This window comes from Netta rufina (assembly GCF_964035555.1).
Source record: "Netta rufina genome assembly, chromosome: 7".
Taxonomy (NCBI): Eukaryota; Metazoa; Chordata; class Aves; order Anseriformes; family Anatidae; genus Netta; species Netta rufina.
The window spans coordinates 19394314-19421306 of record NC_140130.1 but is presented as its reverse complement, the minus strand read 5'-3'; the positions used below and the strand labels follow the sequence as shown (position 1 = coordinate 19421306).

The 26993-nt window shown below is 41.2% G+C and overlaps 2 protein-coding genes across 2 annotated transcripts in view; both read left to right on the top strand.

Annotated features, from left to right (window-relative positions):
* The window catches only part of ERCC6 (ERCC excision repair 6, chromatin remodeling factor), a 48039-nt gene extending 45337 nt beyond the window's left edge, over nucleotides 1-2702 (top strand). Inside the window, exon 21 of the mRNA XM_084289920.1 lies at nucleotides 151-2702. Within this exon, the coding sequence (XP_084146046.1) occupies nucleotides 151-585 (435 nt within the window). The 3' untranslated portion in view covers nucleotides 586-2702. The remainder of the gene's footprint in view (nucleotides 1-150) is intronic.
* Nucleotides 2703-8290: 5588 nt separating this feature from the next.
* On the top strand, nucleotides 8291-13172 carry LOC311211197 (bone morphogenetic protein 2-like; the record flags this gene model as incomplete). The annotated part of the gene is made up of 4 exons (XM_084289770.1): nucleotides 8291-8770; nucleotides 9540-9656; nucleotides 10870-11071; nucleotides 12727-13172. The coding sequence occupies 4 exons, from the start codon at nucleotides 8291-8293 to the stop codon at nucleotides 13170-13172; spliced, it is 1245 nt and encodes a 414-aa protein (XP_084145896.1).
* Between the last annotated feature and the right edge of the window lie 13821 nt (nucleotides 13173-26993).

The following is a 26993-nucleotide window of genomic DNA, read 5'->3' as shown; positions in this document are numbered from 1 at the left end:
TGCTCTGAGATGAGAACATACTCTTTGTTGTGTATTTCGGATGCGTAGCTTCTGTGTGCTCATGTGCTGTTTAAGTCTAAATTGCAGGCAGATTTTTGCTCAACAGATTCAGTGTATCTCAAAATCCATAGTCTGTATTTTTATTTGCAGGATGCGGATACAATAAAGAAAGAAAATGTAAAGAGTAGTAGTTCCAGTGCACACTTCGATGGCAAATCAGAAACAGGAGAATCATCATCCAGTGCATTAGAGTCTTCATCCTTATTAGCTAAGATGAGGGCAAGAAACCACCTTATTTTACCACAGAGGACAGAGAGTGAGGGAGATGAGAATCTTCATCAAGCACCCACTCCAGCTGCAGTTTCAACAGAATACGATGAATTGCTGGTGGATGTGCGGAACTTCATAGCATTCCAGGCCCGTGTGGACGGTGAGGCTAGTACTCAGGAAATACTGCAGGAATTTGACTCCAAACTGCCTGCAGCACAGTCTTGCGTCTTTAGAGAACTTCTACGCAATCTCTGCACCTTCCATAGAAGCCCTAACGGTGAGGGTGTCTGGAGACTGAAGCCAGAATTCCGCTGACCTCTGTCAAGAGAAAGGCACCTGTCTGCGCTTGTCCAACACTCTGCTTTCAGAGACTTGGTGTTTGTCTCTTGAGATGAGGAATTCTTTCATGTTTGTGATTTAATAGTTGACTTGAACAGACAGTGAACCAGCATTCGTTGCAGGCTTAAAGCTGGCTTCATTTCTGATTTAAGCTGTTTATATGAAAGTGCCACCTACCTCATAGGTGAAATGATACAAAATATCAGCACCTTTTCTTTAAAAGAAATCTTAATATAAATATGATGAAGAACACCTACTGATATTTTACTGCAATAAAAACCATGGATGTTGCCATGGGCTATAAGACTTTTATTTGATTTCTGTGAAATTCCAAGAACTACTTTCTCAATTTTCTATATATTACTTGAGTAGTCATTAGGCACATACTGTACCATCCAAATTAAATAAATAAATAGTGGTCAGCATGAGAGATTCACTTGTACTGACAAAGTTATCTAAATCACTAAGAAGCTTTCATTCCTAGTGAAAATTTGCTCTTAATGTTGCTGCTTTCATTGTTGCCAGCATCTAACTAATGTGTGTAACTTATATCACTAATTAACTTGGAAAATATTTTTTTTTTTTGCCACAGAGGTTTAATCACAAAAATGGAAAGTCTAGAAAGATATTGAGATCACTGAAAGTTGCTAATTATGGAAAACTGATTAGATTATGGAAAACTCATTTATCCCATAGTCATTGATTTGGTCACAGTCCTGTACACAGTTAACAGTTGCTCAGTACAATAATTCTTACCAGTGGGGTAACAGTAACTATTGTGTTTGTCAGGGGTTGTGGACTAATAATTGAGATGCCATGAAATGTTTGCAGGTCTCATTGTAATTGACACTGAAAATTTTCAAATTCTCTGTTAGCACTTAGTCTTTATCAAAGTACAAGATTGTGAAATGTTATTTGGTCAGAGAGGGAATGATTTCACTATATTTTGCTGCACATAATCACTTGTGGTTAGACAGAGTCATAATAGTAGTGTACACAGAAGTCACAGGTCATACCTTTCTGTAGATAGGGAAAAATCTTGGTCTTCCTGCCAGTCAGACAAGCTCTAAGTCAGTGCCTGTTTTTTTCCAAGGAAGAAGAAAGTGGATTACTTGTGGCAAACCCAAGTACTATGCTGGGTCTGTCTTCAGAGTGCTGGTGTGCTAGGTGAAAAAATCTTGAGGGGAAAAAAAAAATTATGAGAGCAAAATGGTCTTATTTTTGCAGCAACATTAAACTACTGTATGATTTAAACTAGCAACAGTTAAATGTGCCTAATGTCCTTCCTGTCCCTAAACTATTGAGAAAAGGCAAACCTGAGTAACCTTTATTTTATTTTGTGCAGTATGAAATTATCTTGTTTATTTCAAGTACAAATATTGAAAAGTGAACGGTGAAGCAGGAGTACAAATTGGGTTCTTTTGTACTAAAGAAAGGCGGTCTTTAAGATACTTCAATGGCTTTTCTTCTTTTTACTCTGTGTTAAAGGTTCTGTGAATATTTGTTAAAAAAAAAAAAAAAAAAAAAAAGTGGCCCCTCACTGTTTCACTGTTGGTTATCTTTTCATAGATTGGGATTGGAGAGGACAGATGGTAGAAGAGTCTGCTTTTTTTCCTCATGGTATTTGAAAGTAGGACTTGCACCTTTTCCTGACATCTTTTTCTGTTTCCATTTATATTTATTTATATTATTTCTTTCAGGGAAAGATGAAACCAAGAATCTAGGTTGCAATCACAAAACAGAAAATGCTTAGAAAATTGTATATCTTTGAGATCCATGACTTAAAATGGATTAGTAAAAGAGTAAAACCAACCCATTCTTGCTGTTCTCTCCAAAGCTACAGTTGGGGGATTCCAGTTGGATTTGTGTAACATTCCTCCACACACACACGCATCCTTATCCATGTCCCAGGAACAATCCAGGAATTCTGCTGACAAAGCTGCTGTTGTCACCTTAGTTGTCAGTTCTGGTGTCCTGTTTTATTTACTACTTTCAGTCTTAAAGACAGTTTCTGTACTAAGGAGAGTTTGGAACTTGTTACTGATGATCTGTTGATGTAAATGGACTTGCATGTGCTTTTATAAATCCTTTGGCTTTTATGGACTTATTAAAAAAAAGCAAAAGCAAAAATCTGTTCCAGAAGTCTTCGTGTGTTGTGGGGAGGATGGAGTGGGGGAGACATCTTTTCCTGCAGTGTGGCTCTGTGACTAAATGATTCTAATTATCTTTAAGTACAATTCCATTTTTCATACAACTTCAAATTATGCATCCTAGCAACTAGATTTTTCCAGTACTAGTGGATATTTAAAAGACTGAATTAATATTGGTATAATACTCAATATGTGTATTTTTAAGTGATTCATTAAAAAAAAAAAAAAGTGTAAGATTAAAGGTCTACAGACTGATTTTTAGGTGAAAGTTGTTCTGCAATAGCTGAGACACATTTACAGTAGAAGAGTTATTTTGAATAATCCTCCTTTTATTCCAGAATAGATGTTTTATCTCTTTTGTTATTTCTTTAATTTACCTGCGTAACATGAATTCCCTTCATACCTTTAAAGAAGATCTGAAGCAGGTCCTGACTAATGATGATGTAGTCAATGCATTTACCATTAAATAGTTTATAAATATGGAATATTTTCAAAAGCTTGTATTTCAACCTTTTCAGTTTCCACTTATTCAATGCTGCACTCAGTAGTTTTTACTTTATGTTACAATTTTTCTTACCTCAACAAAAACGAGATAAAGATCAAAATACAGACATTAATTTAGGAATGAAGTTGAAATCATTAAATCTTTTTAAGGAAAGCCATTTCAGCATGCAACAGCATAATCTTCAGAAACAAACAAACGAACAAAAAAAGCTACACTACGAGGAACTACTGAAAATTTATTTCCTGTAAAGACACTAAAAGCCGCTATGCACCATGGTACTCCAAAATTGTCATGCATTTGCATGCATGACATGTCATGCCAATGTAGATAATGTGACTTACTACCCACACAGCTCAGCAGGGGAAAAATAAATAAAAAGCTAGAAAGCTAAATAGCAAAAACTTGGATTGTTCCATAAGCAGTTGTGGGGACAGTGTACACAATTTCCTGGATAAAATATTCCACATCGGTATCTCAACAACAAAAGTTAAACCTTTAATTATTCTCCTTCGTATTTTAAGCCAAAAGTATTTGTACGGTAGGTGAGCTCTAGTGTTTTTTATGATGTTTTGCTTACCTTTCTTTCAAGCATTTATTCTCATTTTTTCATCCTTTTGCTGAACAGTTGAGTGGGTTGACCGTTCTTTCTTGGTGTAAGAATTCTTGGTGTAAGAATTAAATTCTGACCTGGTGATTCTACTGAAGATTATAGGTGGTTGACTTATGTACAAAAATGCCCCACAGAAATGTTAGCAATTTTTGCCAACAGAAATTAGTTAGCAAAATTGCCAACAGAAATGTTAGCGAGATGCCAAATGCATAGGAGGATAAAAATGGTAATTAAAAATGAAGGAGAGTATTTTTAAATGCTTAACTTAGTGCTCTCTCAGCCTCTTCTTGGAGGGCTACACCATGTAGAGGACTGAGTCTACTACAGCTAATAGATGTTATCCTCGCAAGTAAAGCGGATACATGATTGAAATGATCATTGTTAATTTTTCTCTAATTTCTGTGTGCTCATGGATACTGCTGCATGGAAAGGACAATTACAGGTGAGTTGTGTTCCTGGAAAGAGAGCCTGTTGCACAAGTTTTTCTGTTTGTTTGTTTTCAGGAAGAATAATCACAGAGACTCCATTTTTGGCTGAACTCCAGATACAGTTTGCAGTGTTTGATGTTTTTCAAAAAAAAAAAAAAGATAGGTGATGGCATTGATTTTGGTAGCCATTTGAAGGCACTTTCATGTCTTGCTTTCCTATTCTTGGTAATTGCAGCATAGTTAAAGCTAAGTAGGAAGTACTCTTGGTCATACTGATGTTAGTCTGCAGTTGAAGCAGGGTGTGTGTGTGTGTGCGTGTTATTTACCTGTTAAGTCTGACGGTGAATGAATACTGCCAGGATCAATAATTCCCCATTATTAGTATGTAAGGTAAAAAAATAAAACTTTAGGAGGGAGAATGTTTGGCATTTGCTAAGATTGCGCAGACATAAGATCTGTTCAGTAAACCATTATAGTGTTGTAAAACTGAAAACAAGAAAGGAATCCTAGTAACAGCATTGGTGGAGAGGTAGGGAATTTTCCAATGTATTTTAAAATACTACACACTGAGATCCTTTTATATGAGATCTTTTTATTGGTATCTTTAAAAAAAATAAATCACACTTTCTCAGTGGAGAAAAAAAAATGTCCAGGCAGGCATCATACAAGTAGAAAAAGCAGTGTGAAAGTTATTGTTACATGTTGTGTCCTTCAGGGAAAGCTGTCACAGGAAACAGCATTTGTGCAATTAATTTCACAAGTCTTTCAGAAAACAGCAACTTACATTTTTTCAAAATGGTAACACTTTGCTCCAACAACTATCTAGCATGATGCAGTTTCTCATGCTGATTGAAGCTGTGCTTTCTCAGATGATACGTAATGATGGTGAAAAGATGAGGTGTTAAGAGACCCTGTAGAAACTTTATCCAAACTTGGCTTACTCCCGCCAAGAAATTACTTCAACCATCAGGAAAATCTAGGAAGGAATAAAGTTTGGTACCATAGTCACTAAGATGGTTTAAAATGTGGCGTAATCTGGTTTTGTAGGAGCAGGAGATCTGGATTCTACCGCTATAAACTGCCAAGTGACTTTGGATGAGATATTTTACTGCCTGCTGCATTGGCTTCATCTGATTGATGCAGTCTTTAGGGGAAGGCAAGACATTTTTCACGTGCTTTGGAAATGCTTCAGGAAATGGTCACAGAGTACAAAGAAGTCCTAGCTGGAATAACAAAGGTAATATGGCATCTTATTGTCTGGATCATGAATTCAGCAACTGCAGTTTACACAAAACTATCATACAAAATGCTGACAGTACAGTTTTTGGAGGGCTTGAGTAGGACACATGCCTTGGAGTCAGGATGTGCTGGCAAGTCTGCACTTGGGAGCTTTTCTCCCCCTTGGGAGAGGTATTTATATATTAGATACATGGCAAAACCTCTCTGCTACTTAGGTCCATTTATAATTTCCCCGTTCCAACATTCAAGCTAAATGCTGAATGCACACTTACTGACTCAGTGGCTCTCTCCATCTATCCATTCCTCAAGGGACTGCTATTCTAGGCTCTGAGGTGACGTCAGCGCTCCTACTTCACATGGTATCGCTGATGTGGTACAGTTCCGTTCCTTAGCTGACACTGAGAAGATGAAGTTTTCCTTAGTAATCCTAAACTTTGGTTGGTGGCCCTGGTTTTGCTCCTCCGCTAAGATCAGAAGTAAAGGGGAGTCTAAACCCATTCACACAAAGGTCATTCCCCTTTTCTTTTCAAAATGGGTCTAAAGCAGCTGCTATGAAGCAAGTAAAACACCTTGGCGTTCCTGGTCCCTGCCTGCAAAAGCCACAAGGAGGACTGCAGTGCATTACGCTATGCTCAGGGAATGGAAAATTACCCTTTTTATCCAGAAAGAAGAGATTATTGTGAGTCACTAAACCAGGAACTAAAGAACCTGGACAGAGAAGTGTCAGGCAGCTGTGCTGAGAAAAATACAACTTTCAAGCTGTTCTATCCACTAGTTATGAAAATTAAATACTGGTAGCTTGAGTGGGAGGAGGGAGTATATTCAGAGCTGAGTTCTTCATTTCTGGATGGCAGGGTTGGACTTGCATTTAAATCCAAACTTGCTAAGGCTCTGAAATATGCAATGAAGACTTCTGAGAAAACTTTGCTCTGCCCACTAACAATACACAGGATAACCATGCTGTTTCAGTACTGACGTCCCATATTAATTGTAATGTCATCAAAGATGAAACAACAGGCCACATAATAAATCCCACTGCTCTTACCCATAAACTGTGCCTGAAAGTCAGACAATTTTGAACTCTGCAGACCCTCCAAGCTGTTTATCCAGTCACTTGAGAGAGGGAGAAGGCAAAACAATGCCAATGCTGAAATCTTTAGAGAATCCACCTATAATTTTGTCATCAACTATCTATCATAGTTCCCTACAGATTCCCCACTTTTCCCAGGCTCCCAGAGCCACACTGCTCACAACATGTAAGCTGAGAGAACGTACTATTTTTATGATACAGTATAGGGAGGTTGAAGCCTTGCACTAATTGCAAACTAGTATGTAGTATCATCAGTGGAGCTATGACCAACTCCTCTATAAGGCTTACATAAGTGGTGAGTCACACAGTCTTACGAAAGAATAGGGAGCGAGGCTTTCATTATGTTGTTTGCCTAATCAGAAATGTGAAAATAAAAGAACACAGCACTCAGTGGGTTATCTTTGGCTAACAGTAGGCTGGAATTTCTGCAGTTGCACTACTATGATTGAGGCATTTCATTGTTTGTGGTCCCAGCTTATATTAAACAGAGAGAATTTTTTCATAAATCTTTGCCTCTAGGGCAGAGTTAAGGTTGTTTGGGAACCCTAGCTATGCGTTTCCAGGCATTAATGTCTAGAAGCAGCATCACGGGAGTAGAAATGGAGGTACATGCCTAGGGAGGATACTAGGAGTAAATGAAGAGGCCCAAGGGCAGGGTAGGGTTTGTGAGGATGAGCATGTAAAGAAGCAGTGGAGTGGAAGCTCAACTATTAGGATGACTGAAAAACGGTCTAGTGATGATTTCTAGTCTTTTTTCCGTGCTCTCAGGCAAGTAGCTGCAATTTCAACCACCCCTGCTGTTACCCATGAGCCGAGATACCTACAGACCACAGAAGACAACTGGAGAGTTCTGAGGATGGAAGTTGGCCGTAGCTTTTCGTGCAGCAACAGCACTCTTTAAACTGGTCTGATTAACCCACTGCAGCTTCTCATTTTCTGCTGTCAGCCCTCTGCACTTCATGGGGTGAACTGGACCAGCAAGCTGGTCTCCTGGTAGAAAATAAATAAATAAATAAATAAATAAATAAATAAAGCATAGTAACAATAACTATCCATTTTTTTTTCCAAACATTTGGATGCAGCAATAGCTGGAGACTGGAAGGAGTGACAGCAGGAAGGAGGCCGGAGCTTAAGAGCCACACCACGAAGTGGCTCAGGAGCTTCAGAGCACCAAAAGGTGAGCGTAGCAGAGCTGTTTGAACAGTCCAGGCTGTAACTCTTTTATTATTATTATTTTAACTGGGTAATTCGGGAGTGGGTGGGGAGCCCAATTAGCGCAGCTACGGCCTCTTTGACACCTCCTTCCCCCGTGGGCCCAGATGCTTGCTCAGTGCCAGCACTCCCGTCCCACGTAGCCTAAGCAGGGGAGGCCGGGCCTCTCCACCTGCCCCATGCCCTTCTTCTCCTTTCTGCCTGGAAGGGGAGCAATGGCCCTGGCGGCTCAACCAGGACCGGCAGCGCAGGGCGAGCCCTCAGCGAGGTAAAATCGCCCCGGGGCGGGCGCTGGGCGGGCTCGGGCTGCCCGTGCCGAGGGCGGGGGGGAAGCAGCGCTGCGGGCGGGCGGCCGGCCCTCCGCCGCTACCGCCCCCGGGGCCGTGCCCCGCGGAGCCGTTCGGGGCCTCGACGGCCCGGGCGAGGCGTGGGGGCCGTCCGCCGGCCATGGCGGGCCCTCGGCCGTGGCTGGGCTTGGCCTGGCTGCTGGGCTTGGCGACGGCGAGCGCCCTGCCCCTGGGCGCCGGCCCGCGGGACGAGGTGCTGGCGGCGGCGCTGCAGCGGCTGCGGGAGGTCTTCGACATCGAGGAGCTGCCCCCCGACGTGCTGCCCCGCAAGAAGCCGCCGCAGTTCATGGTGGATCTCTTCAACAAGGTGGCCGACGCCAACGGCATCACCCGCGCCCCCGGCCTGCTGGAGGGCGACGTGGTGCGGAGTTTCGAGGACCGAGGGGGGCCGGGGGGCGGCGGGGCCGTGGCCCGAGGGGCGCCCTGGGAAGGGTCTAGCGAGGTGCGGCTGCACCAGCAGCGCTTCTACTTCGACATCAGCGCCATCGAGAGGGGCGAGCAGATGCTGAAGGCCGAGTTCCGAGTGTTCAAGCTGAAGAGGAAGCGGGTGGCCAGGTCCGAGGGGCAGCACTTCTGCAAAGTAAGTGTGGAGGCGACCAGCCGGTTACGCGTTCACATGGGTTTTTGTCGTTAATGGTACTGGAAGAAAACGAGAAAGGGACGGCGAGCGAAACCACTTACTGCATAAACCTAATTTATTTTTATTAGATTACTGTCTTCAGTCCACATTGATGCTTTCTCTTTGCCTCAAGCATGTGAAGAAGTAGCTACAGGGGTTTGGCTTGGCGCTGTTCTGGCCTTTTGTCCCTGTGGCAGTCAGCTATCCCTAAAGATGCCGTTGTCAGACCTATCTCAAACCACACCATGCTTTTCTGGGATTAGGTATTTTGAAATTCACGTGGAAATTTGACTGCTTGCCTTTTATAATACTGCTACTACTCAGAGCAGTATAGGATTCATGGGAAGATAGGGTTTTATAGAGGACTCTGACAGTGAGTGTATCTGTACCTTTGGCAAAGGGCAAATTCAGACGTTCTGCAAACCTGAGGGCCAAGGTGCAGAGTAAGGGAAGATTTTACAGTATCAGATGTTCAAAAGAGAAATGGGATAATCAGGTTCTTCTTCTGTAGTGTCAAACATTCCAGTAATTGCTTTAAACAGTCCAGCGTCCTGCCTCTGTACACACCTCAAAGTATGTGCATCCACTGATACTTGTTTTTCTGTTGAATTGTCTAACAAGAACTTTTTGGTATGATGTGACAAAAAACGTGTAATCTTGATCCTTCTTGATTTGCTGTAAAAACAACTACTGTCACCTCTTATTGTAATATTTTATTGTTCTTTTCAAGGTGGAATTGTATGAACTCTTGGAGGGTGGAAGTCAGCCACAAAAAAAACATCTCATTGCATCAAGATTATTGTCTCTGTACACAGAAGGCTGGGAAGTATTCAACGTCACGCAGACAGTAAGCAGAGATTTCTGTCATCCATTTTTAGTTCTAAATCATCTGCTACAACAGTAGTCAGCTCATAACTCCAGCATTGCCTTCAGTGCTGGGTTCTGTGCTCAATTCAAACTGAAGGACAGCAGCAGGGGGGATGCTTTCTTTCTGTCTACACTCAAAAGCACATGTGGTGCTGCCTGGATTAAAGAAGTGTTCATTTGCTGCTAGCACCACAGACATGATGAGAATTGAGTAACCCAAACCTGGTCAATAGGAGGGACATCAGGCCAAACACGTGTCAGTGTGATTAAAGCATCTTAGTCCTTAGGCTGTCAGAGATGGCATTGATTGTGGGGTAAGAGTAGGTTTTAATTTCTTTTCTTTTCTTTTTTTTTTTTTTTTTTTTTTAATCCTTGTCAAATTATTGTAGAGCAGAAGTGCAGTGTACTTTAACATTGTATTTCTGGAATTTATCATGCTTTTATGTTTTTGTTTTAACTTTTTCTGAAGAATTCAGTAATTGCTAGTTTGAAGATTTATATATATGCTTAAGCTATATCAATATTTAAATGCTTTTCCATAGCAAAAAACACAAACAAGGTTTAAAACAGTTTCTCAGGTTTAATTCTGTACTCTGACCATGGTTTTAGTTGCCTAAGCTTTATAATCAGACTGAACAGCATGCTAGGATGATTCATTTGAGTTGCATCTTACTTCTTAATAGCTTTTCTTGAGAATGGCCTGGCCTTATCTATTAGGCTGTAACTGTAACATTTAGATGAATTAGATGAAGTTAATTTGCTTGATTTCTTCAAATGCCATGTTTGTGTTAAGATTTAAATGAGTTTTAATTGTATGAAAAGTCTGGAGAGTTCATATTATTCTGTTATTAAGATTACTAGGGAAAATAAGGTTCTGGCTAAAGTCAGAGGATTTATTTCAATGTTAATTTTAACTCCTAGACTCATCTATTCAGTAGTAAATTTCCCTAAAATTAATTATTTTCATATAAATGCAGCTATGGAGAATGTATATGGTATTTTTAAATGCTGAATTATTGGTTTAAATATTTAACTCGATTCAGCCTTTACTATACAGTTACCTCACTTACATGATAATATATGTTCTTACACTCCCATAGCCTGTTCCCTTTTCTTAATACAAATGATCCTTAATCATAATGCGGTAGTAAGATTATTGAAACAATATTTTCTCATTTTGTTTTCATTACCAGGTTTCCAAGTGGGTCGGAAACAGAAACTCCAACCATGGCTTTTTGATAACTGCAACGCATACATTCAGCAATAAAATTGAGCACAACCTGGTTACATTTGCAAAGAGCCAGGGCAATTTGCAGGAGAGCAGAAATGCTCTCCTTGTCCTCTTCACCAACAGTAATAAACGAAGGTCCTCCAGCTTTGTACCCTCTTCCACAAGTAAGTTCACTCTGTTTCAGTATATGAGCTGTTATCGACTGTTACCTTCTGTTGCCTCATGTATACCACATCTCAGTATTTATGCTCAGGGTTGAGCCTGGTGGAAGTTTATCTTTATCACTGATCAGAGTTTGCTTTGATAGTTCTTGCTTGTAGTTCACCTGACATAACTTTTAAGTCAACTCTACTCAAAGAAGTTGTGTTTTCAGGAAATACTCAAAGCCTAGAGGGAGCTTGGTTTATTTTGTTTGTAGAGAAGTGGGAGTTCTTGCTCTTTTATAATCATTATTTATTTTACCTTTGTGGTGAAGTTTGCACGAAAATTGTAGTTTTTAGCTTAGGCTGAAAAAACTCATTGACCTGGAAAACTGTGAAAATGCTGGTAAAGCAACTGTTAGACAGTTATTAAGTGCAGTTTTCAAGGATAGAAGAGGTTGTTAGGTAAGCAATTTAAACCTTTCTGTCCTTGGCTTGGTTTTTAAGCACCTATTCAACTTCATTGACTAATTAGCATTGTGACTAAGGGCTTTTTTTCATCAAAGACAACACCCTCATCCCTTCAATTACAAAACACTAGTCTTACCTCTCCCGCTGGTCTTCTAGTAAAACCATCTAAGGCTGTGTTTTATAGTCCGAGATAAATGCGAGGAGCAAAAGCTGGAAGGAGGAGGAAAAAAACAATTCTATTTTGGGTTTGGAGGGTCTGTTTGGTAAATCATCACATTTGCTCATCAAAAAGAAAGTAGGTAGGACTTGTGTCAACATTAAGAACTAGATGGTGAAACAGATACCAAAAAGAAATAGGCTGGCCTGTTCTTTTTTGTTTTCAACAGGAAATTATTGTAGTGCAATTCTAAATCCCAATGTAATCAATATCACCCTCTGTTGTATGTGATACTATGCCAGAATTGAAAAACCGATTACTATTTTTCAGTGAGAAAACTCTGTAAACCTACCTGTTGTTTGTGATCAGTGCATCTACAAAGATTTGTTCTAGCAGCCTATATGTCAGTGGTTTTCAGCCTGTGTTTATGGGTCTTGAGGTCACCATGAATATTTGTCAGGGGTTCTCAGAAGATACCTTAAGAAAGCAAACCAATTGTCATGGAGCTACATTCTCTAGCAGAGTTCTGTAAGCCTAGTTTTATTTTTTCAGATCTGAAAATGGAAGAAAAAAGATTTTCAAAAATACTGCCTTACAGAAAAGCAGTGTTTTGCAAGTGTGTGGGTAGTTACTGGGAGAACACCAGAGAGAGAAAACACCTGTGATCTCCACCCTTTGTTATCACTTCTAACCACGTGTGATGTAGGAGTAGCCATACAAAGGCCATTAATGCCATTCTGACCACAGATAGCCCTGAAAGGGGCCTGTGGAGTTTAGAGAATATAAACTTCAGTAAGCTTTTATGTTTCTGTTGAATTGAGGCCTTTTAGGCCACAAAAGGAACAAAGATTCGGCAGTTTCTGAAATGTGTCTGAAGTGGCAATTGAATACACACATCTTCCAGTACTTTCACAATTGGTATCATTTTAAAATCTGCTGTGAAGACCTTGATGTAAATTTCTGAAATAGATTTTCTTGCAGAATGCTGTGCTTAAACAATAAATGAACTTACTGTGAAAAAGATTAACACACAACTTCCTTTCTGAACCAGAGCTGAACCCTGCCAAAGATGACGCTTTGTTAGGTGTGCCTCATGAATCTCAGATCATTGGAAACAGCAATGCAAGCAGGAGCAGGGGACCTCGGGCTGCAGCAGTGTCTTCCACCAAAAGCCACATAACAGCATGTCATCGAAGGGAACTCTACGTTGACTTCCATGCTATTGGCTGGTCAGGATGGATTATTTACCCAAGTGGATACAATGCATTTTACTGCAGAGGATCTTGTCTTTTCCCTTTGGGGGAAAGTCAAAATGCAACAAACCATGCCACTGTGCAGTCCATAGTCCATACACTTAAACTGTCTCAAGATGTCAGCACACCTTGCTGTGTTCCGGATGAACTGAAATCCCTCAATCTCCTCTACTTTGATGACAAAGAGAATGTGGTCCTTAAAAATTACAAAGACATGGTGGCAACAAGGTGTGGTTGTCATTAACAGAACTTTTTTTGTTACATATTTGGCATGCACTTGGATTCAGTGTCCCATTTGCCACTGAAGATACCAAGGTAAATGGTGTTTCAGATTATGGGTCGTGAGAGCCGGAAGCTCACAAGTGCTTCAAACCCTCCATCTCTCTCCGTGGCAGTGCAGAAAGGAGTTTAATACTGGCTTTCCAAGAGCTATCAGCTTCCAGTGAGTATGCTGACCTGCAGGGAAAGCTCTGTGCCTGTAAACCAGAGGGAACTATTAGAAACAAAAAATTGCTATGTGAAAGAGTCCAAACACATTAAGAGAGTATTCAAGTTAAGATCCTGTTCTATATGTTGAGGCCCTGAATATCCTAAGAAGTAGTAGGTATGTTAGCCTGCCTCAATCCACTGTGGAGGTGCAAGTCTCTTAGTAACACAACCGTATTTAGCTTTGGCTGTTCATGATCCAGTGGAGATGTATGTTCCTGCACAGAACTTTGAGGATAAGTGTTCGCCCAGAGCTAACCTCAGAGGCCTTTTCTGAGTAATGTATAAACTACAGATGGTAATGCACTTCTTCCCCCTTTTCCATCTGCAGTTCTGCCAACTGCAGGGACCTCCTTGTAAGTCCTTCTGGGACTTGCTAGTGCTAGGTAATCCAAGGGAAACAGGTCAGTATATATCTGGGCATCAGCAAACTTGGCTTCTGACTCAGTGCTGCAGCTCTGTATGATGGAGGGTCAGCCAGTCCCATTCTGAGTCAAAATTCTTCCACCATGGTTTGCTGTGGCTGTTAGGCTCTCTGGCAGCAGAGGCTGCCCTTGAGTGTGCGTTGTACAGTGAGTGGCTGTACAACGGGGTCCTAAGCTTGGGCTGGAACTGCCCTAGTTCAGTTGGATGGAAAAAAAAAAAAAAGACCAAACTTTGGAGGTCTGAGAACATGCTGGGTGCTGCCCTGGTCCTGTGCCAAAGGCAAGTTTGATGGAACATACTCAGCTGATTCCCTTCCATTCTTCCTTAGAGCATAGGACACAGGCTTAGAAGGGGTTCCCTGAGGTCTTCAAGTCTTGCTACTACTTAATGCAGGCAAACAAGCAGCCTGTTGCAGTTCTTCAGTCAACTCATTGAGTTGTAACTTATGCCTGTTCAAGCTTCTTGTCTCTATTAATCCTTGATGGAGGCCGACATCTCACAGAACTTGGATAGAAACTTCATGGAGAATATTTTTACTCCAATGTGGTACATGTTAAAAAAATAATAACATAAAAAATATTTATGTAAGTGTTTTTTCTTTCTGTAAATACTGATGTCTGTAATTAAGAAAATTATTTTATTAAAAAAAATACTTGGTGTATATTAACTTAATCTGTAATACAAAACATTAATTTTCAAATAAAATTATGCAGTGTAACATTGCATTTGTGTGTGTGTGTCTATGCTGTATTTGAACCACCTTCCCAAAGTTATGAATCAAATACTTTGCCAGAAGAGAGGATGTTCTCAGCGGCCTCAATGGACACTGAATGAAGACTTCGGTCTCCATGTCAGGAGCAGAACGAATAAGCAGAATGGAAGCATTTTGCTTCAGGCAGGATCCAGTAGTTATTTCTGAAGAGAAATTTGTGTTGGAGCTTCTTGTAATTTTCACTTTAGTTAGGTGCAGAGATTAAAGCTCTTCAGGGTTCTTCACATGTGGTGTGCCTTAAGCAGGTCTTGACCTTCATACCTTCAGATGCTTTCAATTTTCTTGGTCTGTAAGACCTTATTTGTGGGTATGTTGTGATACCTTGTGATGCCTTTATTAACATTTCAGTAAGTTAGAAAGCTAAGATAAAATAAATTCACAGATTATAATATATGTATGTGAAGGCTGTACCCAGTATGTGTAGACTAGGCATGTACTTACCAGAACTATAGCCTGGAATGGGTGGGATAGGGAGCCCTGAGCGAGACAAGAATTTAGAAAGGATGGCATGCATGAGTCAGTGTGGAGAGAAGGGTTTTCTCCTGCCTAGTTACTGCTGTTAATAAAAGATCCCAGAGGCTGTTGTAAGTGACCAGCAGAGCTTAGATACTGATGTCAGAACAGCTCTGAGAGTAACCTAGAGCAGAACTGCTCTGAGAACAGCAGTTAAGGCGAATGTGCTCAGTCCAGAATAGAACAGGCAGTGAAGCATTCAGGAAGCTCATTTCTGTTGGGGATAAAAGGCTTGATTCCCGCAAGGCAAGGGAAATAAGCTGTGATGATGGGATTTCTGTGTTTCCCTCCAGCAGACTATGGGATGAACTGTGCTGTGCATGTGTGAGCTGTATGGTGTAGGTACAGGGAGTCCACTGGATCTGAAGGTTTCAAATGGGCTGTGTGTGCCTAGCATGACCGAACAAACGTGTTTATGCTTTCTGCAGAGCAACCTCTCATTGCCATTCCCACGCTGACCATATTGTATGTTCAGAATTCCTAGAGAAATGGCCAGAATCTTCCTAGTTAAGATTTGTTTATTGGTTCATTTGTTTTTAAATTATAGTCAGCCTAGTAAAGTGGAATAAAAGTCTGATATCAGGCTGGTGCTACCTGCTGCATTAGCCACTTGTAGCCATTGGATTCAGTGTCACTGGCAAAGGCACCTTGGAAAGAGAAAAGGGTAATAAGCTCGATTTACTGGTTTGTTTTTTTAGGTTGATCTTTTGCATTACTTCCCTTTAACCACAAAAGTATCTGTGGCATTTTAAGTTTTTAAGAACTACACCTTGGGAGTGGGAAAATACACCTGTAGTGAGAGTCTAGACAAAGGCGTTTCTGAATGGTGACTTCAGCTGATGTAATCTTCGCTCATTTTAGTAGAGACCCTGGGAACTAAGGCCAGCAGTTTTCACTGCAAAATAACAGTGGGAGAACGGCTGTATTTGGAACAGACTGGCTGGGACAGCTTCGGCATTCCGTAACGTGACAAATGTTTATATAAAGCATAAGCTGCATAGTAGCTGCATCTTTCACTGGCCATCTCAGAGAATTATCCATTTTTTTCCAGGATATCTTAATGGGTTTCTTTGTGTTTTAGATGCCAGGAAAAAAAAAAAGGCAAATTTTCCATTGAAACACAGGTAAAATTAATAAGGAAATGATGGCCACACTGAATATTAGTTAACGCAGTGCTGCACCACAATAGGTTAAATATGCACAGTCAAGCTAGGAGAGCTCAGTAGTTTTGCACACATTAAATTATTATTTTTTTCTGCGCCACTCAACATAGTCTCATTATGCCCCATTAAACCCTGATAATTAAAACAAAATATATTGGAATTGTTTATCCTGGACTTTGTAAGGAAATGAGGTTCATAATAATGCCAGGGGAAAAAATTTACACTGCACCGGAACTGGTAATTAGAATAACAATTAAGCATAAGTATTCTGCTGCTTTTTTTAAAAAAATAGTTATTTATTTATTTATTTATTTATTTATTTATTTATTTTTGAATAAGGATGCATTTTCTTGATATTGGTCAACAGAAATAAATAAGAATTCCAGAAAAGAAATGTAACAAGCAGAACATGGCATGTTTAGGTGGTGTGCCAAAAAGCAACAGCTAGGGGTTCGAAGGGAGTGTAGCTAGTCTTCAGAATGGACTGTCTGAAGCAGGACTGGTGGCACAGATAGTGTTGTTACTTCACATTCCATCACAGCAGCACCAAGAGACAGCAAGATTGGGAGCAAATTCTCTGATAAACACTGTACCAGTACTGATGTGGAGCATATCTGGCCCTGACAAGCTCACCTTGTAGAGAGCTGAAACAAAACAGAATGACTGCAGGTTTTATATGCAGGGTGATACACCTCAGACAACCAAATTCAGAGAGATGCAGAGGAGAGCCCTGCAATGAAGGAGTGAGATCCTTGCAGCATCTGCACTGCCACCAACTCCAGGCCTCACCAAAGCCACGGTGACAGCACACGTAGGGCTGTCTGCGCTGGTTCAGCTGGTGGCTGGAAGCAGGGTCCCCATTTTGCCATTCTGGTCGTGTATCCAGCTCTACAGCTTGAGGTTTGCTGGCTTAGGTCTCTGTCAGGCCATGGGCATCTGTATCCTCTCAGTTGCACAACATCAGTGTGATTCTCCTCTGGTAAATAACACAACTTATGTTCTACTCCCCCAGGCACATGGAAAGCAGGATTTCAGAGGCAGAAAGAGACTATGAGATCCATTTCTGAGATGATGGCTAGGAAGAAAATGCAACCACATGCTAAAGCTGCAGGGTTACACTTGATGCCATGACACAGAGGATGGCCCAGGTTTGGAATTGAAGAGGCCCAGGTGAGTGAGGTGCACACAGTCACGTTCATTACTGTATGGGGTGGGGAGGGCACCAAACCCAGCCCAATCACCTCTGCGATGGGATGTTAAGCAGGATCTGGGTGTATTCTGGGGGCGAGCTAATGGTAAAGAGCAGAAATCTGTAAGAGATCAGATTTCTGTGGTGCACTGTAGATCAAGTGGTTCTACAAGTGGGATTTCTGTGGTGCTCTTGTCATGAGGAATAGAGGAAGGTGCTTCTTGGCACTGAAGCAAGGAAGAGGTATGCTATGCTGGGGGTGTCCTGTGGCTGTGATGCAGAAGGGATTGGCCTGGAGGAACTGGTCAGGAATGGTTTCCTTTGTGATTTGTTTTCAGATAACTGAACTGTGCCAGGCCTGAGGAAACTGGAGCACAGGGGTGCTGTAAGCAGCTGCTAGGCCTCTGCTCTGCGGGCCTTTAAAATGATATGAGGCACCCAGTTAGGAGTGTGCTGAGTTGTCTCTGCTTTACCTGGGGAGTTTACTATGGGCCCATTCTCCTTGTAGGAAAAGTGACATTTAGGTGTTTTACTTAAAAGATCTCCAGAAGTAGTACATGGTTCATAGTCCTGGAGCTTGTCTCCTGAAAGGAGAGGAGTAGAGCTGGGTGCCTGGGCTTTCCCACAGGTACTGAACGCTCCAGACCATCTCCAGTCCAGCTCCAGCTGCTTTAAGATCCCATGTGCACCGTCTGCAAATACATACATGCAAATACTTCACATGTGGATTCCTTTTTATACACACCCATGTGTATATTGCACTCCAGTTTGCACGGAGGCAGCCTTCCTCCTGGTTCATGAACCAGGATGGTGCTACTTATCTGTAAGTGAGGTGGGGTGCTCAGGGCTAATTTGAGAACATTGCCACTTCCAAGGGAAGCATTTCAATGGCTTTGAAGAAAAATATGTCACACCTAGGACATTTCTCCCCTTCTGGTGTTGAGTGTAGCTCACCTTCAAGAGTAGTTAGCAGGTGTGAAATGACCTGTTGTGAATGAGACAATTGTGCCTTAAAGCAGCTAATTGAATGTTTTCTTTCTTCTTACTGGCTTTATTGCTAGAAGCTATTCAGAGAACAAGAAGGACTGCTAACTTCTTGTCACAAGGATGCGTGCAGTTATAGATTCATGCAGATATTAACTGCCCTAATTCAGAGCTAGATCACAGCCTGTTTTAGTTGTTGAAAACAAAAGCTTTGTGTCTAAGTGGGAAAATGACCTGTTTCTGAGAACTGATTGACCTTTAACTGAAACTGTGATTTGGTGATGCTGTAAATCCAGGCCTCATAACACAAAGCAGTGTTATGGCATAAGTCCCAGTATATTGGTTCAAACCCACTCACAGAAATCATGCGTGGTTAACTTTGAACTATCAGGTTAGACAGAATCGTCAGGCAGTGTAAAAACAGTGACTATAGCTGCAAGTCAGTATAGGTTCTGTTCCGTGTCTTCCAGGTAGCGTGAAAGGAGTCATTTGTTCCCTCTCAGGTGCAAGACTTTGCATTTCTTGAACTCTGCGTGGTGCTTGTTGCTTCCCATCCCGAATAACTTTACATTTCCTAAATGTGGTATTTAGTTTTAACACTGGGTTTTGACAGAGTTTCTCTGCTTATTTTCTTACGAAGATTTTGTCTTGTTAAAAACAAACAAAAAAATAAACAAACCCCACTTTTCTTTTAAGATTATGGCAATGCAAAACCATTTCTAAATTCTCAAGACTCTATAGAAATCCACTGTTCCTGAGTGAACCTATTTACATTTACGCATTACCCTGGGAATTTCACACAGGTTGGCTTGGTAATTGCCTAGCTTGTGAAATGAAAGTAGTTGACTTATTTTATTTTCAGTTGGTACTGTACAATTATGCAAAATTTTGCTTTCTGTTTTTCTGGTGGAAAATGGGTCAGCAAATCATAATACATCCATATCACTTCTGAGATGTCCTGAGGTCTCCTAGGATTATTTCTCCCAGAATATAATAATCTCCTGCTTCCAAATATCATTTATAGTTATTATTGTAGTAAGTCTTTCTGACTCACAACAGTACGTTTTGTGAGATGCTGCATTTCCAGCCTTTTTTTTTACACTCTTAGAGTAGAACCCAAGACTGATTTCCAGTTGGTACAACCCTGGCAACAAGCAGCCCCCAAGTGATGTTTTCAAACAGGGTTTAGAGCCTTGGGAGCTCAAAATTGCTGTGCAGGTGGATGGGAGTCAGAGGTTGCACACCGTGTCCATTTCCAGCTGCCCACCAGCTCCCTCCTATGGAGGATGCTGCAACCAGTGATGTTCTACACATGAGGCAGGCCCACAGCCACCAAGTTCCCATCTGGTTCCTCCAAAAGGTTTACAGATGTGTACAGAAGCAGCTCAGAGGCTGTTTCAAAGACAGCAGTCTTTGGTGAGTGGACAGGACAGAGCATGGCGTGGAGTCACCCCAGGGCACCACTGGCTTTGTGACTCACTGCTCACTGCTTTCCTCCTGGGCGCAGGTACCTGAGGCTGTTCAGGGTCAAGCAGTCAAATCAGCTGCCATAATTTTTGCTTGACAAAAAGCTAAAAGAAGCATTTTACACATTGAAATGTTTCAGAGTTTCATAATAATTTATTTTTATTTCAACAACATTATTTTTACATTTGTAATTTGAAGTGATTTTAGCGTTTTCTTCGTTGCAAGTGCCTTTTGGACATTTTCAGAAGTTTTATGATTTTTGGAACAAAATGTCAAAAGAGCTTTTTTTTTTGCTTTTTTTTTTTCTGTGAACAGTTTCAGTGTTCAAAGATCAACATTAAATCTTCAAAAAAAGGTATTTTGAGCAGGTTTCTTCTAGTTTTGGGCTGAAAAAGAGATGTGTTCTGACATTTGTGATTGCAAATCAAATGTACCTATAACACATAAATGTAAACTTTGAAAATATAATGCAATTTTCTCAGGATAGGCCAAGAAAATAAACCTAAATTTCAATAAATAAATCATCATTTGAACATTGCAAATCCTAAATAAACTCCAGAGAATGCCAGCAGTCAGGTAGTGTAAATAAATTGATTAACAGAAAGACCGTGGCCATTCCACTTCTCTTGTTTCTCAGATGACAGCTCATGCATATATCACTTTCTTCTTGAGCAAGGCCAGCCGTAGGTACAAGAAGTCCATCAGCTGCCCAGAGCTTTGTGCTCCTCAAGGTTACCTTGCCTTTTTCACCACACACTGTCTTCAGATCAGGACATTTTGGTAACTTCTATGTGCTATTTATCTACACATATGACCACAAAGACCACCTCTTTCATTGATAGGTAGTGACCTTGCAAGTACCATGATGTGTGATAACTTGTTCTTGTTTAAAGCTCTGCCTGAAGCCTTTCAGACTTACTTCTTATGTAGACCAAGTCCTACAAAGTGCCTGAAACTGTTAAAGGACCTGGATTTTAGGGTAAGAAACTGAGACAGAGGGCACAGAAGGGCTGGAGGGAGGGCTTTGTGGTCCTGACTTAAGAAAATATGTTGGGAAAGATAAGATTCATTACACTAGAGCTGAAAGATGGCATGGATGGTCTCTCAAGCTGAATTTTTTTGGGAATGCTGTATGACCCTGCCTCTAAATTTTGCGTGGCACTGCATTGCCTAATTCATAAGCTCAAAGAACAAGTTATGATTTCCTCCTTTCCTTCATTCATGTAATATTCAGCTTGTTTAAATGTTTCCATCTCATTCTTTGAATCAACAAACCTCTGGATATCAGTGAATACCATTATCAGTATTGCAGCAATGCCTTTCATTAGAAATGTTCTAGTGCAGAGCATCCAGATCATTGGAAGTAACTCCAGAGGGATCTGGATGGAGAAAGGCCTAGTCCTAGTTTCCCATGAAATCAACTACGAAGTATTAGAGCAGGAATGAACTTGGCTTGAATTTAAGAATAGTCAGAAGGGTAGGGCTGAAGGACTGAGGAGGTGTTACATATAAACTGTTACCCATCCATCATGAGAAGAAGAAAAAGGGGGAGAGGAATTTCATCGAATAAGCACACGGGTTTACCTTGTTGATATTGAAATGAAGATTTGGGTTTATCCCACTTGGCGAGGAACAAGGCCATGACAGCAGCATAATACCTATCTAAGTATCATAAACATGGTGCTGGACCATCTCCATACTAACCTAGAGATCTAAGGCAAGGTTATTCTGCCAGAAGCCCAATTTTCCTGTCCTGTTCACACAAGGAGTCATGGAGAAGTAAAGAGACCATGTCTCTGGAAAGATGTTTTCAGGGTTTTAGAAATCACAGATAGTTTCCTGACAATAGTTATCATCTTTGAAAAGCAGGTATTTGTTTTATGGGCTTTACATGGATTAGGATATATTTTAGAATATTATATTTCTGTTCCTAAAAGTACTTCCTTTAAACAAAGCAGGAATAAACAATAGTATGAGTGATGTATATATAGGTCAAGGGCCAGTTCTTTCCAAACATCTGAAAAATTCCAGATACACTATCAAGTCCATGGTAAAATAAGGACATGTGTCTTTCAATTTTTAACTCTGACCTCCATAGCTTTCAATCTTCTATTAGTTCTGTGTACCTTTTGGGCAATAGGAAATCACTTGTCTGCCTTTGACCAGGGTAAATAGTATCAATAATCATGTCATCCACATTTACGTAAAATCTGTTGAATTTTAAAAAACATTGGATTCTGGCAAGCCAGAGCAGCAGCTTCTAGGAAAAATAAAATAAAATGAAATGAAATGAAATAATAAAATAAAATAAAATAAAATAAAATAAAATAAAATAAAATACAATTTCTAAAGGCAAGGTCAAACAATTAAGATACTGACTTACACACTCTGAGTCCACTGCTCTCTTCTGCAGTATTTGTCTATTATGGACAACTTGAGGAAATTGTCAGTCTTTCTGTACCTCATTTTCCTACCTTCAAGTATTGCTACTACTTTTTTTTCAGTCTTATAGCTGCTCCCTTGGAAGTCTTTTCTCACAAATCTTGATTAGAAGGCTCGTTTTAGTGGGAAAGAGCACATCTGGGAAGAAGCATCTTCATATGACATGTTTACTAAAAAAAAAAAAAAAAAAAAAAAAAACAACAGACAATCCCCTTGAAAAATAGTGTTGTTTTGCCTCAACAACTCCTGGAATAGTTCCAGCCTTTACTGAGTCACTTCAAACAGTAACAAGCACGGGGACCAAGCACAGGTTGGATGAAGGCACAGCCCCACATAGAGAACTGTTGCTATTGAATGGGCCTCCTGGCAGACAAATCATCTGTTCCTCTAAAGATGCCTCAGAGTATTTTATAGTTCTCTGTGGAGTGCGAGGGCAAAACATGCCTTCTGCATGTTTTTATGGTGCTGGCCATGGGGTATAGTTCTAGGCAGCACTGAAAGGTGGTGCACAGTTCTCTCAGACACAGTAATGGCATGGAGGAGGGAGGGATGGGAGAAGGTGTGATAATGTTGGTGTGACCAGCGTTGAATGAGTATAATACTAGTGGAGACATAAACCAAGCAGGTCATGGGATCAGGCCTGGCACACTGAATGACTTCTCAGTGGTATGGAATTGTAGCTAATAACTTTCCCTCCCTTCCGCTTCCTCTGACATGTCCTGAAATTTCCATCTGAGTCCATTGATTGCTCAATCCTGTCCCACGCCTTGATTAGAGACTTTCCACTTCTGGGTTGCATGTTCCCATATCTAAGGATCATGTAGTTTTGGTCCAGACTGAAGCTCTCAAATGAGACAAAATATATCCATCATATGTACTCCCCATTAGAGGGGAAAAAAAAAAAAAAAAAGAAAAAAGGTTACTTTCATTATAAATGGGACCAGGAATGTAAAAGTTCAATTACCAGAATGCATTTGCTTTGTACGTTTTAAACCTGCTGTAGCTAGTATAACTGGCACATGCAGTTCGGTGTAATTGCTGCTTTCCTGCTTGGCCTAATTGATGCTCTGATTTGCAGTCACCTACCTTTACACGAGCCTATGTTTCATTACATTTTACCCTTGCTCCCAAAATCCTAAAATCCCCATGGGGAGAAATAGATTACAGCAACCCAGAGCTTGTGTGTGTGAACTGACAATTCTTTCTCCCCTGTACTTTTCTTCATCTACATGTGAACAATGAAAACACAGTGGGCTGACTAAGGGATGTATTTGTTACACTCAAATGCTCCTTATTTAGGCAGGCATAACTCTTCTTGAACTCAGCAGGAGTTTTACTTAAACTCTGAATGAAAACTGCACTGGGATAAAATCAGCTCAGAGATATTTTAATAACCTAATTGGGATGTTTATGTTACAAAACTGTGTTATTCAGTCTCTAGTCATAACTAGAAAGAAAGTTACTTGCTGAAGAATGTGTTGGTATTTTCCATGGAGAATGATTTAAATAAAACCTTTTGAAATATGGAAATCTGTTTTAGCTTTAAATAAGCATTTCAATCATAATTTTTTAAAGAAAAAAAAAAACACCTAATGTCTCCTGCAGCTTTGATTTCAAACACGTCACATTCTTCATTAAAGCAATCATTGTTAAAACAGAGGGACATAAAGCAACATAGGATTTATTCCTTCATTAAACTGATGATCCGTATATGAAGCCAATTAACATTATGAGTCTGGTGAACATCAAGTGTAAAGAGGTTACAGAAAATTAAAAGCAGTCACCTTGGTCTTTAGATAAAGAAAGAACACTTTTACATTATAAATTATAAGAGTGTCCAAGCGGGACAAATCGGCAAATTTGGTTAATTGGAAAATACATTTTACTGCACATGAATTAGGGTAAAATAACCTTTTAGCTACTAGTTTTTTTTGTGGTCAGGTATTGAGAATCATGGGAAAGGAAGTGTTTGGACATGGAAAGACAAGAGAGCCATTTCATCAAACTTGAGCCATTCAGACTTTCTTGAGTGTTACGAATGATCCCCTCAAAGCTGAGAGCTCCGAAGGAAAACGTCCATTCAGTTCCTGCATATCTCAGCCCAGTGCTAGGTTTTACTGTCACAGGAGGAAATTGAGAACAGATGTGTTTGTGTGAGCAGCACACGAGCAGTTTTACTTTAAGACAGGCACAATCACCAAAACATCCATCCAGAATTATACCGGGCTTCTCCTTGCAGACCTGTTACCTAATACTGACACTGGCAATGACGACGATGATGATAAGTGCGAAAGCATGGGACAGACTTTAACAACTTTGCAAAGAAAGGCTTTTCTGCCTGAAATACAGTAGCTCACCTCTGTGTTATTTCATGCTTCGGATTGCTTTTAATGCTGCCCTTTGGTAGCTAGGAGCGAGGAACTACCAGAGGAACGCTGCCCACGACTCGAAGCGATTTCTAGTTATTTTCGGGGGTCCCAGCATGGCAGGAAAGCCTCTATAAAGGGGGGCACGGAGAGAGGCAGCGGCGGCGCTGACAGCGCTCCTGCCCGCGGAGAAGGGGCTTTCCTCGTGCTACACCCCGGCGGGCCGGGCTGAGCCGTGCCGAACCGTGCCGGGCCGGACAATGCCGGGCAGGACAATGCTGGGCCGGACAATGCCGGGCCGTGCCATGCCGTGCAGTGCAGTGCCGGACAATGCCGTGCCGGACAGTGCCGTGCCGAGCCGAGCTGAGCCGTGCCGAGCCGTGCCGGGCGCGGAGCTCTCCCGGGTGCTGAACCGCGCCGCAGCCGCCGCCTCCGGGCTCCGGCCGCCGGCGAACGGCAGAGCCCAGCCTCCGAAGCGGCAACTTTTAATTATCGTCAACCCCGCGCCTCGTGCATTAAAATTAAAGAGGCACCGAGGTGGCGAGAGGTGGGGGATTTCATATTGCTTGGTTATCTCCTTGTTTTGCAGCTGCTGCTCCTTGGGAGAAAGTTGAGCCGACCGGCTCCCGGTCCTCCTGCTTCTATTTAAAAAGCAGCACTTGGAGCACTTCCCCGGGCTCCATTTCCCCCTCGCTGCCTCCCGTAATGCGCTGAACTTGCAGGCTTCAAACTGCGGGAGAAAGTGAGTCTTGGAGCCAAAAGAGCAATGCAGCCCCCTGACTAGAGCAAGGCCTAAGAGTGCCGTAATGAAGTTATTATTATTTTATTAGGGGTTCTTATGATAAAACACTCACTTTCACTCTCTCCACGACGTCAGAGAAAGGAAAAGGCTTGTCTGTCTCTGTGCAAAGGGATCCTGTGGTACTGGCCCTGCATGGATATTAAAGGCTGGGATGCAGAGACTGGCAGGGGAGATCCAGGCGGTACCTCTGGGTTATGTTCTTCTTTTTAAGGTTAATTGACCTAAAGCATGTGCTGCTATTTTAAGGAGTGTGGTCGGATTCAGAACATTGGTCTTGCGTGGTGCTGCTGTAAAAGACGGCTCGATTCGTATCAGACTTTGCAGTTCAGAGACTTGCCTGGATGGTAAGTCAATAATATTTGTTGTCAAACAGAGATTTCCCTAAAAGCCCTTATGTATGTGTATACATATAAATATATATAAGCATGTATGAATGTAACTTTCTAAACCTATTACTGTTATGCTAAAATTGTAGGTGAATGGGTAAGATAAGATCAGATCTGTTCGGCTCTCTGGATTTGCCTTGTTTTGCTAAAATAATTCTTTACAAGACTGAATCGTAATTTCAGCTTGGCTATACATTAGGGAGATCTGTCTATACCTAGTGTGACAGGCAGATAGAGCAGGTGATATTTCTAGGCTTATTAGTGTTTATTTAATGAGATCATATATACTGAATAACTTTCCAAAGACATCGTCTCTTTAAAATCTCTATCTATTTCTGCACCTGTATCGTCTGTATCCATCTCCTTTGCTCTGGTATGAACGTGCTACATCTTTAAACTCCCATCAGATCTAAGAGAGCCTGTGTAGATTTGTTCGCCCTTCCTGCACAGAACATTACAATGTTTATAAAATATTAAATTTGTGTAGTCTGCCGGAGAAGCAATTGTTCCAAAATAAAATCAGCAGTCTAGACGAAACATAGACACCAGAACTTATCAACAGTTGTCTGACTTACATCTTCTGATGCATCTTGAGTGGGTCATAATACCAACTTTATTTTCAGTGGTGCATAAATTAATTACACGCATTTAATAACCAAAATATCATTATATTCCCCCTTTAATATCATAAAGGCTTTACGCCAGGGAAGCACTTAATGTGCAGGGGGCCATAACAGGCTATTATCCTTGTGTAATGCTATTACAGAACCAATTATGCGCCATTATACTTGCTTTTTTTGCAGTTTATGTGATTTGATCCAATCCCGCGTCCCTGACTTGAAAATTTCATCTGGGTACTTTAAAGTCTAATTTTCACCCGGGCTGAGGCAAGGGCCATCTCTCTCCGCTGAGCCTATGTCTCGGATGCATTTTAAAAGTAATTGCAAAGGGTCCCGCCGCATATCATTTGCAGACGGGAAGCGAGCATAAATCCAGAGACCCCTCGCTGTGAACAAAATCAAACTTTGCTGCCGTACGATCGCTTGGAAAGGCAAGGCGTGTGCAGAGC